The sequence below is a fragment of the Arachis hypogaea genome, chromosome 13, assembly GCF_003086295.3.
Source record: "Arachis hypogaea cultivar Tifrunner chromosome 13, arahy.Tifrunner.gnm2.J5K5, whole genome shotgun sequence".
NCBI classification, from domain to species: Eukaryota; Viridiplantae; Streptophyta; class Magnoliopsida; order Fabales; family Fabaceae; genus Arachis; species Arachis hypogaea.
In genome coordinates this window covers 137744882-137757593 of record NC_092048.1, presented here as the reverse complement: position 1 = coordinate 137757593, position 12712 = coordinate 137744882, and the positions used below count along the sequence as shown (strand labels likewise).

At 30.5% G+C, this 12712-nt stretch overlaps 2 protein-coding genes across 4 annotated transcripts; one reads left to right on the top strand and one right to left on the bottom strand.

Annotated features, from left to right (window-relative positions):
* The first annotated feature begins 1204 nt into the window (after positions 1-1204).
* On the top strand, positions 1205-8479 carry LOC112791955 (phosphate transporter PHO1 homolog 3). The gene is made up of 13 exons (XM_025835012.3): positions 1205-1897; positions 4601-4952; positions 5061-5109; positions 5197-5268; positions 5556-5685; positions 6166-6286; positions 6393-6651; positions 6742-6846; positions 6933-6977; positions 7091-7240; positions 7350-7628; positions 7709-7845; positions 8054-8479. The coding sequence occupies exons 1-13, from the start codon at positions 1306-1308 to the stop codon at positions 8151-8153; spliced, it is 2391 nt and encodes a 796-aa protein (XP_025690797.1). The 5' UTR covers positions 1205-1305; the 3' UTR covers positions 8154-8479.
* Positions 5729-10256, bottom strand: LOC112791956 (uncharacterized). Of its 3 annotated transcripts, none has more exons than XM_025835013.3 (4): positions 9647-10247; positions 7692-7839; positions 6472-7550; positions 5729-6329 (listed from the first exon to the last, which is right to left on the bottom strand). In XM_025835013.3, exons 1-2 carry the CDS (start codon positions 10129-10131, stop codon positions 7815-7817), a joined length of 510 nt encoding a protein of 169 aa, XP_025690798.1. In that variant the 5' UTR covers positions 10132-10247; the 3' UTR covers positions 5729-6329; positions 6472-7550; positions 7692-7814. The 3 variants fall into 3 exon arrangements, with proteins under 3 accessions (XP_025690798.1, XP_025690799.1, XP_025690800.1); XM_025835014.3 differs by having other exon boundaries at positions 7692-7836; XM_025835015.3 differs by lacking the exons at positions 5729-6329; positions 6472-7550; positions 7692-7839 and adding an exon at positions 9320-9556 and having other exon boundaries at positions 9647-10256.
* Positions 10257-12712: the final 2456 nt, after the last annotated feature.

The window sequence follows — 12712 nt, the reverse complement described above, 5'->3', positions numbered from 1 at the left end:
GACTGTATGTATTGTCAATTTGATGAGATAGTAGTCGACTCAAAATTTTTAAATCAATTTTTATAGAGAATTAATTTTCTATTAACTAACAATTAGCTTTTAAAATAGTGGATGAATGATTATTACGGGAGAGAAAGAGAAATTTACAAAAAATATAATTGATTATTGTTCATTAAAAAAAGATTCTAAATTGATTTTGGTTTATATATTTTTATGTAAAAATAATAACCAAGTATTTTTACTTGTTTAATTTAATTTATTGTTATAACACGTATTAATATTTCAGTTATTATCCCCAAATAAACATATTTGAATAGCCATCTAAATTTAGTCTTGTATAGTAAAAAAAAATTTAACATAAAAATAATAATATTTAAGATAAATTACTGAAATAAATTAATAGGAGCTCAAAATTACACAAATTAGCTAAATATAAAAATGATTCATGAATCAACCGAGACACATATCTATATAATTTGAATTAGGTTAATTTGAACGTCATTTCTATGTAATTCGAATCACCCTGATTCGAACTACACACACGTACACACCCACTAATTCAAATCAAACTGATTCGAATTACATAGATATGTGTCTCTGGTTGATTCATGAATCATTTCTGTATTTGGCTGATTTGTAATTCGAATCAACCGGTGGGTGTAATTCGAATCAGGTTGATTCGAATTAGTAGGTGTGTGCGTGTGTAGTTCAAATCAGGGTGATTTGAATTACATGGAAATGAAGTTCGAATTAGGGTGATTCAAACTATATAGAAATCTCTCTTGGTTGATTCGTGAACCAATTTTTGATTTAGCTTATTTGTGTAATTTTTCTCTCCCCTTAACTTATTGAAGTGATTTGTCCTAATATTTATTACATTTTTTTTCGTAAAAATCTACATATAATCATTTTTATATAAAATTAATATTTAAACATCGTTAAATAATTTAATAAATTTAGTTAAAGGTAGAAACTCAGGTACAATCGATTTCATGTGAAGTTGATACCTGAGAGCTGTTAGATAATTTTACGTGATGTCGACTTCATCTGAGTTTTCACCTTAATTAAATTATCATTTAACAATTTTTAACGTATACATTGCAGGATCTGAGTGTTTCCTATTTTTTTACCCTTTATTGTTTCTTTTTGCGCTAGAAAATTTTGCAATGTTGTAATTATTTACTGTTGATATCCATATAAATAGGAGCATCACCTTTGATTCTGGCAGATCCAACCATAATTATTATTAACCACCGCATCAAATAGTACTTTGATAATTGATCAGTGCGGGTGCGTGCATGCAAGATGAAGTTTGGAAAGGAATACAAATCACAAATGGTGCCAGAATGGGAGGAAGCATACACAGACTACAATTACCTAAAAGCCCTTCTCAAAGAAATCCAAAGATTCAAACACAGCAGGAACAAAAAGCCATCATCATCATCAGCCATGCTCAAGAGAAAGCTAACACTCTACAGAGCCTTCAGTGGCCTCACACAGAGACCGCACTACCACCCTCTCACCCCTCCTGACATCGAGGCCCAACAAGAACCCATCGCCGTCCACCTCTGTGCCTCCTCCGCCGGCGATGATTGCTACCAGACCACGTTCCTGATGGCGTCGGAAGAAGGAGGTGAGTACGAGGTTGTGTTTTTCAAGAGACTGGATGATGAGTTCAACAAGGTGGAGAAGTTCTACAGGACGAAGATGGAGGAAGTGATGAAGGAAGCTGCAATGCTGAACAAGCAGATGGATGCTTTTATAGCTTTGAGAATGAAGGTTGAGAATCCCGATTTGAAGTTTGATAGATCTGTGGAGATGGCTCTTCTTGCTTCTCATGTTGCTTCTTCCACCTCTCTCTTGTCTGCTTCTACTCCAAGAGGAGCCAAGATCAAAAGTAACTATTTCCATCTTTACCTTTATTTTTTTTTTTACTCAATTATTTTTTCAAAACAGATTAACTAGCAGGACCAACTATTTATTGATTAATATCAGCTGCTACTTTTGGAATTTTATTTTTAACTCATCATGGTAACATCTAAAATCACACACATACATTGTTTATTTATGTTAAACTTTAATTCCAAAATTAAAAACATTCTAACCGTAATATACACCCAAATTCTTAAAAACATTCAAAATCTAAAATAAAAATTCCATAATATTATAAAAAAAAATATTTAAAAATATTTACAACGAAAAATCTAACACATAATAAACAACAAATATTTAAATAAAAAGAAGGTAAAAAGAAACTAAATCTCTACGATAGTCCTCTAAATTTATCACTTTTATTATTTTAGTCCTTCGAATCTAAAATTTATTATACTGGTCCCTAAGATGTTTGGAGCACTATACTAGTCTTTGGATTATTTTTAGTATTAAATTAGCGAACAAAGTGTCAAAATAGTTCTAACTTACTAGCCTAGTTACAGGGCTAAAGGGCAACGTTTCATTTTAACGCTTAAACAAGACAAAACGAGAAGATAAAGAATAGTCTATATGATATACAAACCATTTTATTTTATTTTATTTTGCAAAACGACCTCGTTTTTGTCTTGTTTAAACGTCAAAACGAACAAACATCATTCAGTCTCGTGTCTAGTGTAGCAAGTTAGAACTAGCTCGACATTCTATTTATTAGACTTGACGTCTGAAAGACCAACTGGATCTCAAAGACCAGTATAATAAATTTTAAATTTGAGAGATTAAAATAATGAAAGTCGTAAATCTCAACACCCACTATGAAAATTTAGTCATAGAAAGAAGCATAACTTGACTTTAAAAAAAATTAGTTGATGTATGTTGGTTTTTTATATTTTCTCTTTTCAAAAATATGTTATATATGTATATACTAAAACTTAATTATTTAATTATTATATATTGTTATATATATTTGTGTTGTTTTATAAACTTTTAATATATATTTTATAAATTTAGCGATTAATTTGCAGTATAGTGTTATTTGTTATCTTTTTATCTGAAACAATCTTGCCGAGTCAAGCATGACTTGTCAAAGTTTTTTTTTTTTAATTTTATTACGGTTACTCAAGTAGGGCTAGAAAGTAAGAGTTTCTCATCAAGTTAAACAATTTTTTATCAACTGGACTATCGTTGATTTATCTTTACTCTTTTATTCTAATTTTTTCTTTTAAAACCAAAAGTTATATTTATTTAGACATTTTTAAACATTAGAGTGGAGAAAATAGATGATAATTTCTTTTTTAATAAATAAATGACTTGAGAATAGATTCTGCTAACATGCTAAGTTGCTAACACGTTCTTCATGCTAGTATTATGACTATGACTATGATTAGCTTGCAATGCAACAAGAATAATTGTGTATTGTTTGTGTGGTCCACAAACGACATTCAATATGCAAAGTTGCAACTTGCAAAGCACCATCTACTAATAGTAAAGGCACGAAGCTACCACTTAGCAGTTGGCAATAATTGCTTGAACCCTGATCAGACAACAGTACCTTTCCTTCCATTTAAAATTTAGTATATTACTAATAATTCAATATATTTAAATATACAAGTTATATCAAAATTAAATATGTTGAATTAGGAATTTATCAAAGTAGCAGAATGAAAGATGTTTCAGAATGGAATGATGATATATTTATTTTTCAAAAGTTCTTATATTTATTTTGAAATGAACAAAGTATTTTTCGTAAATATGGTATTAGATAATTAATGATAGATGTTCCCTGATAAGATAACCGAATCATTGTTTCTTTCAATAATTAACAAAATTTTATAATTATTTTACACAAATAAATTCACCAATTATAATGAGCTGAAACAACTTCTTATTTATACATAATTCTTTAGATACCAAAATTTATTATCTACAAAAAGTATGCTCAAATAAAATTTTAGGTGGCTAACCAATTAGAGGTAATGAGGAATATATGTGTGTGTGTCTATGTGTGTGTTAAAATACCAAAAAAAATACAGAACCATAAGCCCATAACTTCAGGCTTGTTTCACTAAAATAATGTGTGATAAGAATTAGAATGATTCTTTGAACATCGTATATTTATCTTATAAAGAAAAGATCTAAAGATTAATAAGAGTTTATGTGTTTAAGTGAAAAGTGAAAACCAACTAAAATTTAAGAATAAATAATGGATGAGAAATTTTAAATAATAAATATTTTTTAATGTTTGCTTTACATTTAAATCAATACTAATAAATTCTCTTCCTTTTATACTAAGAGTGTTGGCTCTAGCATTCCGCAAATATAGACATGGAAATATTTATACTTAGATCAGAGAAAAAAATTGGGACATTACTTTTGCAGAAAATTTTAGAGGCCAAAAGTTTCTAGTAATTTTGGTCAGTATTTGGCCAACATAAATACTAAATTGTCTTCAACAAATAAATTTTAATAACTTATGTGTGTAAACTCATGTGTCGAAATTCTAATAAATATAGATGCAAACTATGTCTTTTATGTGTGTAAATTCTTGTAAATGTGAGTACAAATTATCATTGGTCAAATGCTGGTCTAAAATGATCATGTTTGCTCATCATGTAGTATTGTTGCTAATTTTGAAACTTTAAAGTTGAATTCCCTTCTGCTTAATGAACAGGAAATGTTTCCATGGTCATGGAAAAGATTGAAGAAGGAAGCACACATCATGATCAATCAGAAGATGAAGAAGAAGATGACAAGAAACAGAGAGTGAAACAAGAAGTTGAAGTACAGAAACAGAACAAGCCAAAGAACTTATTTGGAACTAGACCTACACCTTTGGAAGTGCTTAATCATGTGCAGCTGAATAACACTTTCGAAACTCCACGCTCAACTATAAAAGGAGTTCTCAATCACCCTGAGAATGCAGAGATAAGTTTCAACATGAAAACTCTGAAGAAAGTTGAGGATCAACTTCACCGTTCATTCATTGAATTCTACCGCAAGCTTCGCCTTCTAAAAAGTTATAGGTGACAACGGCATACCTTATATGCTGCACTCATCAACTATTTCAAACATGTTTCTCTAAACTGGACAAGGATCTAAGTAAAACTTTTCGGTTTTCCTGAAGGAAACAGCTTTCTGAATGTGTTGGCATTTTCAAAGATAATGAAGAAATATGATAAGGTGATGTTGTAAGAATCAATAACCCTTTTCTGTTTGTTTCCAAGCTCTTCTTTTCTGCTATCTAATCTTCATAGTAACTATATGCAGATTACATCTAGAGGTGCAGGTAAATCTTACATGAAAATGGTAGACGATTCCAACCTTGGAGGCTCCGATGAGGTAAGATAAGAATGTTACAATGAAGCTCCAAAATTGAAATTCATCATTATTAATAACACTTGTCAGCGAAAATCGTCAGTGAAACATTAAAGAGGTGTTCTGCAAGTTTTGATTCTGAAGGTTGAGGAAGGGAAGAGAGCAAAGGTGTTAAGTGTAAATGTATTAAGTTTTACATCTTCCATTCCATTCCAAAATCCAAACTCGCAAACATACCCTTTACTCACTTTGAATTTCTTCTCAATGTTTATTTGTTGCAACTTACTATATAGTCACTGTACCTGGCATAGGTCACAAAGCTTATGGATAGGGTTGAAAAGACATTCACTAAGCACTTTGCCAACTCAAATCGCAGTAAAGCAATGAGTATCCTCAGACCAAAAGCAAAGAGAGATACACATAGAGTTACATTTACCATGGGTAAGCACCAACATATTTATGTAAAATCCAAATAATGTACTTGTTTTTGTAGATCAAAAGAGAGGACGAACTTTTTATTTGTTCTTAACTTATACTATCTACATAAGAAAATAATTGACAGCCTGAAAAATATTTAGCAGAATTTTGTGGTAAATTATTAGAGAGACTTCAAAATTTATAACTGTCCATAATTTTGGAATTTAGATCCTCTAAAGTGAGGAAATTGGTAGTGATAAAGTGAGGGGTTAATCACTATTAAATTTGTAACTCTCATGAAATGTGTGCTCTACTATCTTTATTTAAGAGTGATTCCTCACTTTATCACTTTATCAACTTCACTTTAGAGGATCTTGATCCATAATTTTAACCTAACCATTATAAAATTGCCACAGAAACTGACAATAATTTCTGGCAAGATTCTAGCAAAAAAATCCGGGCTCTGTAAGATCACTCATCACCTATGCGCATATGTTGTTTCAGGTTTCTTAGCAGGATGCATAGCATCTCTAGTTCTAGCGCTTATTCTAATAATCCGTACTCGCAACATCATGGATCATGAAGAAACCACCAAGTACATGGAGACCTTGTTTCCTCTTCAAAGGTAAAATAGTTCTTCTAAAATCCATCTCTCATAGTGATAATATCTACACAGGGAAAATAACAGAATTGTTAGTAAATTTACCATATTGAACCTTGTTTTGTTGCAGCTTGTTTGGATTTGTAGTTCTACACATGGTTGTGTATGCAGCTGATATATACTTCTGGAAGAGATACAGAGTAAATTACTCATTCATATTTGGCTTCAAGCAAGGAACTGAGTTGGGCCACAATCGAGTCCTTCTTCTTAGTTTTGGCCTTGCAGTGTTGGCGTTGGTCGGCGTGATTGTTAACCTTGACATGCAGATGGATCCAGAAACAAAAGACTATACAGCACTCACCGAGCTTATTCCACTGATCTTGCTTCTTGTAAGACAACAATTACGGTTGAAAGATGTCTTTGAAATTTTCTTTCTATAATAACATGATGGATATTTTACGTTGTTTATTAATCTGCAGAGTGTAGTTGCTATTTTGCTGTGTCCTTTCAACATCATCTATCGCTCGAGCCGCGTTTTCTTCCTTACATGCCTGTTTCACTGCATATGTGCTCCTCTTTATAAGGTAAAGAAACTTTTTTTGCAAGCACGAGGTCTTTGCAATCTTGAGATTTTCTCTGGTATGCTAATTCTTTTGTTCACGTACCTCAGGTCACACTCCCAGATTTCGTATTGGCAGATCAATTTACCAGCCAGGTTTGTGACTAGAAAATGGGATCATACTGTTTCATTCCTTTGATTCTCATTGCCCAATTATAGTTAGTCTTAGAACATTCCCGATCCTTCAGTTATGTGTACTCTGAGATCAGGTGCAAGCCTTGAGAAGTTTCGAGTTCTACATTTGCTACTACGGTTGGGGAGACTTCAGACAGAGAAAAAACACCTGCAACTCAAGCAGCATATTCCAAACTTTCAAATTCGTTGTCGCTGCTATTCCATACTGGTCTCGTTTCCTTCAGGTAATAAATTTTGTTCCATCCCCATCAATGGTAAATGATGTGAGTTAGTACGATATTTTGCATATCATAAACATGCGTAACGTTTTTCTCAAATACAATCTTTTGCCAGTGTCTTAGGCGCCTGTTCGAGGAGAAAGATCCAATGCAAGGATATAATGGGTTGAAATATTTAGTCACAATTGTAGCTGTATGCCTAAGAACAGCATATAGCATCAACGATGGAGTGGGATGGGAGGTGCTGGCCTGGATTTTCTCAATATCTGCAGCAGTTGTTTCTACATATTGGGACCTTGTGATAGATTGGGGTCTTCTGCAAAGGCATTCCAAGAATCGATGGCTCAGAGACAAACTCCTAATCCCTCATAAAACTATATACTTTGTAGCCATGGTATGTACAAAGATATAAGATAAAATTATGTATTATTCAAGTTTTTTTTGGATAATCACTTACAAATCAGAACTTTGCAGGCCTTGAATGTTTTGCTGAGATTTGCTTGGCTGCAGACAGTTTTGAATTTCAAGTTTTCCTCCCTGCATGACCAAGCCATGATTTCCATTGTTGCTTCCCTAGAGATCATTCGTCGTGGCATATGGAACTTCTTCAGGTAAACAAGAGATTAATCAAGATTGAATCCAATGCTACAGTGTCTCCTAAAACCACATAACATTCTTGTCCACCTTAACCCTTTACATGACAAGCAAATTTTCCATGCCCTCACTCAAAGACTACATCATTTCCATAGTTCGTTTCGATTTTTATGTTATAATTGCTGCAGTTATGATTTTCTTTATTTTTTATGTTTCTTTTTCCAGATTGGAGAATGAGCATTTAAACAATGTTGGCAAGTACCGTGCTTTCAAGTCAGTGCCACTACCCTTCAACTACGATGAGGATGAAGATAAAGATGATTGATTTGTTCTTAAGCTCAATCAACAATAGCTCCAACATGATTGTATTTTACATTTGTACATGAGGGAGGAAATAAATTGTTGTCCTTCTTCTTTCATGATCCGTATGCTAAGATTTTGAGAGTATATTATAGTTTTCAACAAAATAAGTGTGCATTTCTTGGGTGACAGAAAAATATCTAGGGGTGAGAATGTGCCATTATAGTAGAAGCAAATCCTTTGTTTTTAAACATTGACGCTTCAATATTGTTGTTTCATAACTTTTCACAATTACAGTACTCACTAATTCGAGAATTTACAATAAAAGAAATCTAAGCATTGCAAAGAAAAGCAGAACGATGACAAAAAGTCACTATATGATTTTCCAAATCCATTATTTAAATAGCTAAGCTTCCAACCTTAAAATTTTATCCACTTCTAATATTGCTGGTACCCAAGTTTTTTTTTTTTTAAATTCAAACTTAAAAGTTCTTGCAAAATCATATTAATAACCAGTAACAGTGTCTTCCCTGACTAACAGATCATAAGAAGGCCCAGTTATGAGATCAAATGGTTACTTAGTCAAACTTATATGGAAGCAAGTAATGCTGAATGACAGCAAAAGAACAAAATAACGAAATTAAAAAGGATACCTAAACTTGCAGAGTCTCCTCAAGACAGATGCTGAATATGTATCAATCTAATCAAAGCTTTAGGAAGTCAAGAAACTAAGCATTTCTTCCTCACTACTAAATCAAGCACTTAAACTCATCATCAAGAAACAAATCTTCTCCACCACAAGCATTTGAGAAACATAATATTTTCTCTCCTAGGGCACAATAAACTACACAAAGTAGATATAGATTTGGAAAGCTCCTTAATGAGTTGCTTGCATTCAGGTTATTATCTAGCTAGCAGGGAACTGATTAGTAAATCAGTCAGCATAAAACTCAAGTCTCAAGATAATAAAAGGAGTGGAATGAAGACAAGTACACTTGGTAATATAAACTCATATCAACACATTATATGGAAACAAACTATAAGCAAACACATGGATCATCAAAAAATTTCATAGGGCCATACACCTGAATTCAATTGACTAAACAGAGTCCGAGGATGATGATCCATATCTTCACTTTAGATATTAGAGATTTTTCACATTCAACTACCACATACATAAGGAGGAACCACTAGAGCAAAACATGACATGAATTTTGTATAACTTGTTCAAAAATTGTAATCAGTTCATCATAACGTTATTTCTAATACAAATTGAATTATTGAACAGAGATAGATTACCTATCAATATCATATATGTGAATTCAAGTAAGAACGTATTCATAAGAAATTCCAATTTATTGTGAGTTCAAAAATGTCTCTTTCTGTAGTCAGCCATCCTCTCCATCTCCAATAACTTAAGCCTCTAAACTGTAATCAAAACTTTCTTTTCACAATAAAATACAAGCAAAACAATTGCTAAAAGTAAAAGTAAAAAAATTTCGAATTGCGAGATCTCACTTTTTATCAGAATCAGAAGAAGCCCTATCTTGCTCCTTGGACTCTTTCTCCATGGCTTCTTTCTCCAATTCCGCGAGGGCTTGCTTCTCGGCGGCTTTCTCTGCGCGGAGGATGGGTTCGTAGTAATCGGAGTGGGCCTCCATACACTGCTTCAGCGCCGCCGTGACATTGACGCACTTCTCAACGATGTCCTCTTTGTTCTTCTCTGCTTCATCGATGCACTTCTCCCACTCGATGAACGATTCCCTGCAACCGCCACTTTTCATGAACAAGCAAAACCCGCACTCTCCTTCTTCCTCCTCTTCTTCTACTTCCCCTTCCTTTTCTTCATGGTGATCGAGATTTTGCTTTGCTTCGGGTTCGGAAGGATCCGAACGAGGCTGATCCAACGGGAGAGTCTCCGGAGCTGGAAGATCCGGAGGGAGGAGCTGCTCAGGTTTGGGTTCAGGGTGGTCAGCTAGGGTTTGCTTCGCGGCGGCGGACATTGTGGGTGGCGGAGATTGGTGGTTGCGTTTTGGATGCTCTGCTTAAAACCTCCTAAAACCCTTTGTGTCTCTCCCTCTTCTCTTCTATAGTTAAACTCGATGCGATAAACCAATTTTAAGTGTTAGGTTCGAATTTGTCTTTTGCATATAGCAATTTATTGATCAGTAGTAAATTTTTAAATTTAATTCAGATTTGCAACGAATTAAAACTCATCTGGATAAGTTTATAAGTTATCTTTTTAAATTTTTAATTTATAAAAGGATTAATTATAAAAATATCTTAAATTATTCAAATACTGACAAAAATATACTCAAATTTTATTATTAACAAAAATACTTTTAAATAATTTAAAAACATAACAAAAATATCTAACATTAAATATATATTTTCAAAAAATATCTTAGAGATTGAATTTTGATGTAATTTTTTGTAAGCATTATTAAAAAAATAAAAAATTATTATTCTTAAAATTTGATAATTTTTTACTAAGTATATATTTTTTTGTGATTTTTTAAAAGTATTATGGGTTGTTAACAAAAAAATTATAAAAAATTATATACTTAACGAAAAATCACCAAGATTTAAGGATAATAATATCTCATTTTTCTAATCATTCTTGTAAAAAATTGTATCAAAATTCAATCTCTAATGTATTTTTTGAGAAATACATATTTAATGTTAGATAATCTTGCAAAAAAACTAATATTAAATATGTATTTCTCAAAAAATATATTAGATATTGAATTTTGATGCAATTTTTTACAATATGATTAGAAAAATGAGATATTATTGTTCTTAAAATTTGGTGATTTTTTGTTAAGTATATATTTTTTGTGATTTTTTAAAAGTATTATTAGTTGTTAACAAAAAAATTATAAAAAAATATACTTAACAAAAAATTACCAAATTTTAAGAATAATAATATCTCATTTTTATAATTATGCTTGCAAAAAATTACATAAAAATTCAATCTCTAAGGTATTTTTTGAAAAAATATATTTATTTTTGGGTATTTTTGTTGTGTTTTTAAATTATTTGAAAGTATTTTCGTCAATAATAAAATTCGGGAATATTTTTGTCAGCGTCTGAATAATTTGGGAGCATTTTTAGTGGTTAACCCTTTATAAAAAGATATAATATTAATGTCTGGTATACTTTTTAAAATTAAATAGCAACTTTTTAAAAAGTTATTTTAGTGTTTATAAAAAAGTTAAAATAAAAATTCTTTCATAATAAAAATATTTTTTTATCATTCTTTTTTAAAATAAATATTTTTAAAATTAAAAAACCAAATACAAAATAATTTATTTATAAATTATTTTTAATATAAGTATTTATTATTTAAACTATTTTTTTAAAAAGAGCTTAATTAAGTTGTTTATTGAAACTAAACTTTAGTCTTTGATAAAAAAAATCGATGCGATTAATTTCATGTAATAATAATAATAATATTAATAATTGAAAATAATTAAATAATTTAAGATATTTAATTAAATTATCGTTAAAAAATTTTAACTATTAATTTTATGTAAAGCTGTACCTAAATTTTCATTTTATTCTTGTCGAAAACCATTTATTTCCAAGTTAGAACGTGTGAAGTTGACTATTCTATTGGCGTAATTGACTTGAGTTTAGGAGGGCAGCAATTAAAAATGTTTCTTTAAAATAAACTGTTGTTTAATATAAAATAAGATTTCAAAAATTAATATATAGTCTGTTAAAGTTGCAGAGTGATAATTTAAATTGGTCTATAATATTTTTCATATTAGAAAATTCATTTTTTTAACAAAAAAATTAATAAATTAATCTGTATTTTTTAGACAAATTACACGTTCAATCTTTAAATTTTTTTTCTAAACGATAGTATGGTTGAAGTATTAAATTGTTTAAAATTTAAAAAAAATAACTAATCCATTCATTGTTAGAAATTATTTTGTGCAGTTTCTTTATGAAATAAAGACTAATTTGTCAAAAATTTTTAATTCATCTAATACAAAATGGTCAGAGAAGAAGAAGGAGGAGGAGGAGGAGAAGGGAATAAGAAGAATTACTTGTACGAATTTTGAAAAAAAAAAAAGAAGAGGAAGAAAAAGAAAAAATAGAAAAAAAGTGTGTAATTTAAAAAATTATTTAATTACAATTAATTAAGTATTTTACTTCAATTCAGAGTTTTATTGATTAAACAACGCTCTATAATTATTAGTTCCTCCACTCTTCCATTGCTTTATTAATCAACTAGCTAGAACTACTACATGTCAATTACCATGACATTTTGTTTTAAACAATAATTCTAATGAATTAGTAGTATTTAATTTTTTTTTAGAATTTAGTAAAGTGTCGAGATTTATTAGGAATAACATAATGAAACATATAAATCATGGGTAGGAAGGGGAACATTTAAAAAGGGTGTTATTACGCCCAACTCTATAATAACTATATTAAATATTTAAAGTAGATCTTTAGATTTAGGACTTTTATTATTTTAGTTTCAAATTCAAAATTATTATATTTGTTCGAAATCCAATTCTGAGTATTATATTTATTTTTAAACCCTTTCTAATATTAAATTAGTAAATTCAA

What these genes read in the sequence shown, in the direction of transcription:
- LOC112791955 (XM_025835012.3), top strand. Translation starts at nt 1,306, where the DNA reads ATGAAGTTTGGAAAGGAATACAAATCACAAATGGTGCCAGAATGGGAG. An exon ending in TTCCACTGATCTTGCTTCTT is followed by an intron (nt 6,652 to 6,741) that starts GTAAGACAACAA and finishes ATTAATCTGCAG; the next exon opens with AGTGTAGTTGCTATTTTGCT. An exon ending in CAGATCAATTTACCAGCCAG is followed by an intron (nt 6,978 to 7,090) that starts GTTTGTGACTAG and finishes CTCTGAGATCAG; the next exon opens with GTGCAAGCCTTGAGAAGTTT.
- LOC112791956 (XM_025835013.3), bottom strand. Translation starts at nt 10,131, where the DNA reads ATGTCCGCCGCCGCGAAGCAAACCCTAGCTGACCACCCTGAACCCAAA. An exon ending in TCTTCTGATTCTGATAAAAA is followed by an intron (nt 7,840 to 9,646) that starts GTGAGATCTCGC and finishes GTTTACCTGAAG; the next exon opens with AAGTTCCATATGCCACGACG.